Source organism: Trypanosoma equiperdum, assembly GCF_001457755.1.
Source record: "Trypanosoma equiperdum strain OVI genome assembly, contig: ctg_1861, whole genome shotgun sequence".
Lineage (NCBI taxonomy): Eukaryota > Euglenozoa > Kinetoplastea > Trypanosomatida > Trypanosomatidae > Trypanosoma > Trypanosoma equiperdum.
In genome coordinates this window covers 493-1,270 of record NW_027123906.1, presented here as the reverse complement: position 1 = coordinate 1,270, position 778 = coordinate 493, and the positions used below count along the sequence as shown (strand labels likewise).

Sequence of the window (778 nt, the reverse complement as noted above, 5' to 3'; positions counted from 1 at the left end):
TATATATATATATATATATTTATATATTTATACATTTATACTTTATAGGGGAAAGAAACAACCCGTGCAACTAAAGGGAGAAGGAAGGGAGAAAAAAAAGAAGGGAAACATGCAGTTGTTTCTTCGCTCAGCGACTGGTGCAACATCTGTCGTGGAGGCTTCAGCTGCCGACACCGTCGGGACGTTGCGCGCCAAAGCGGGTTTTGACGACACCAGCAGCATTTTTTTCTTTGGTGGATTTTGCTTGCGGGAGGAGTCGGCTACGCTGGCGGAATGCGGCCTTCAGCAGGGCAGTACGGTGCAGGTAATGATTCCGGTGGAAGGTGGTAAAGGTAAGAAAAAGAAGAAGAAGGTCTTCACAAAACCAAAAAAACCCATCCACCGCCACAAACTCGAGAAGATGCGGGCATTGAAGTACTTCAAAGTTACGGAGAACGACGACGGTTCCTTCAAGGTGGAACGCACGCGTGACGAATGTCCGAACCCGAACTGTGGCGCTGGCGTCTTCATGGCGCAGCACAAGGGCCGAAAATACTGCGGTAAGTGCCACCTCACATACACAATGAAGTAAATGGGATTTTGCCTTATGCGCCATCCTTTCTAGGGCGTTTTATTATTATTATTTTTATTTTATGTGTGTGTGTGTATATATGTGAAGGAGGTGTGACGATGTTGGCAGTAAGTTTCCGTCGGTGGATGGCAACTTCCTTTCTCCGTTGTTGTGCACGAGGGTTCGATCTGTGGACTGTTTTTTTTTTCCTCATGTTTATTTTCGCGT

The 778-nt window shown here is 46.1% G+C and overlaps 1 protein-coding gene across 1 annotated transcript; it reads left to right on the top strand.

Annotated features, from left to right (window-relative positions):
* Positions 1-109: 109 nt before the first annotated feature.
* On the top strand, positions 110-571 carry TEOVI_000657400 (ubiquitin/ribosomal protein S27a, putative; the record flags this gene model as incomplete). The annotated part of the gene is made up of 1 exon (XM_067223393.1): positions 110-571. The coding sequence occupies one exon, from the start codon at positions 110-112 to the stop codon at positions 569-571; it is 462 nt and encodes a 153-aa protein (XP_067079494.1).
* Between the last annotated feature and the right edge of the window lie 207 nt (positions 572-778).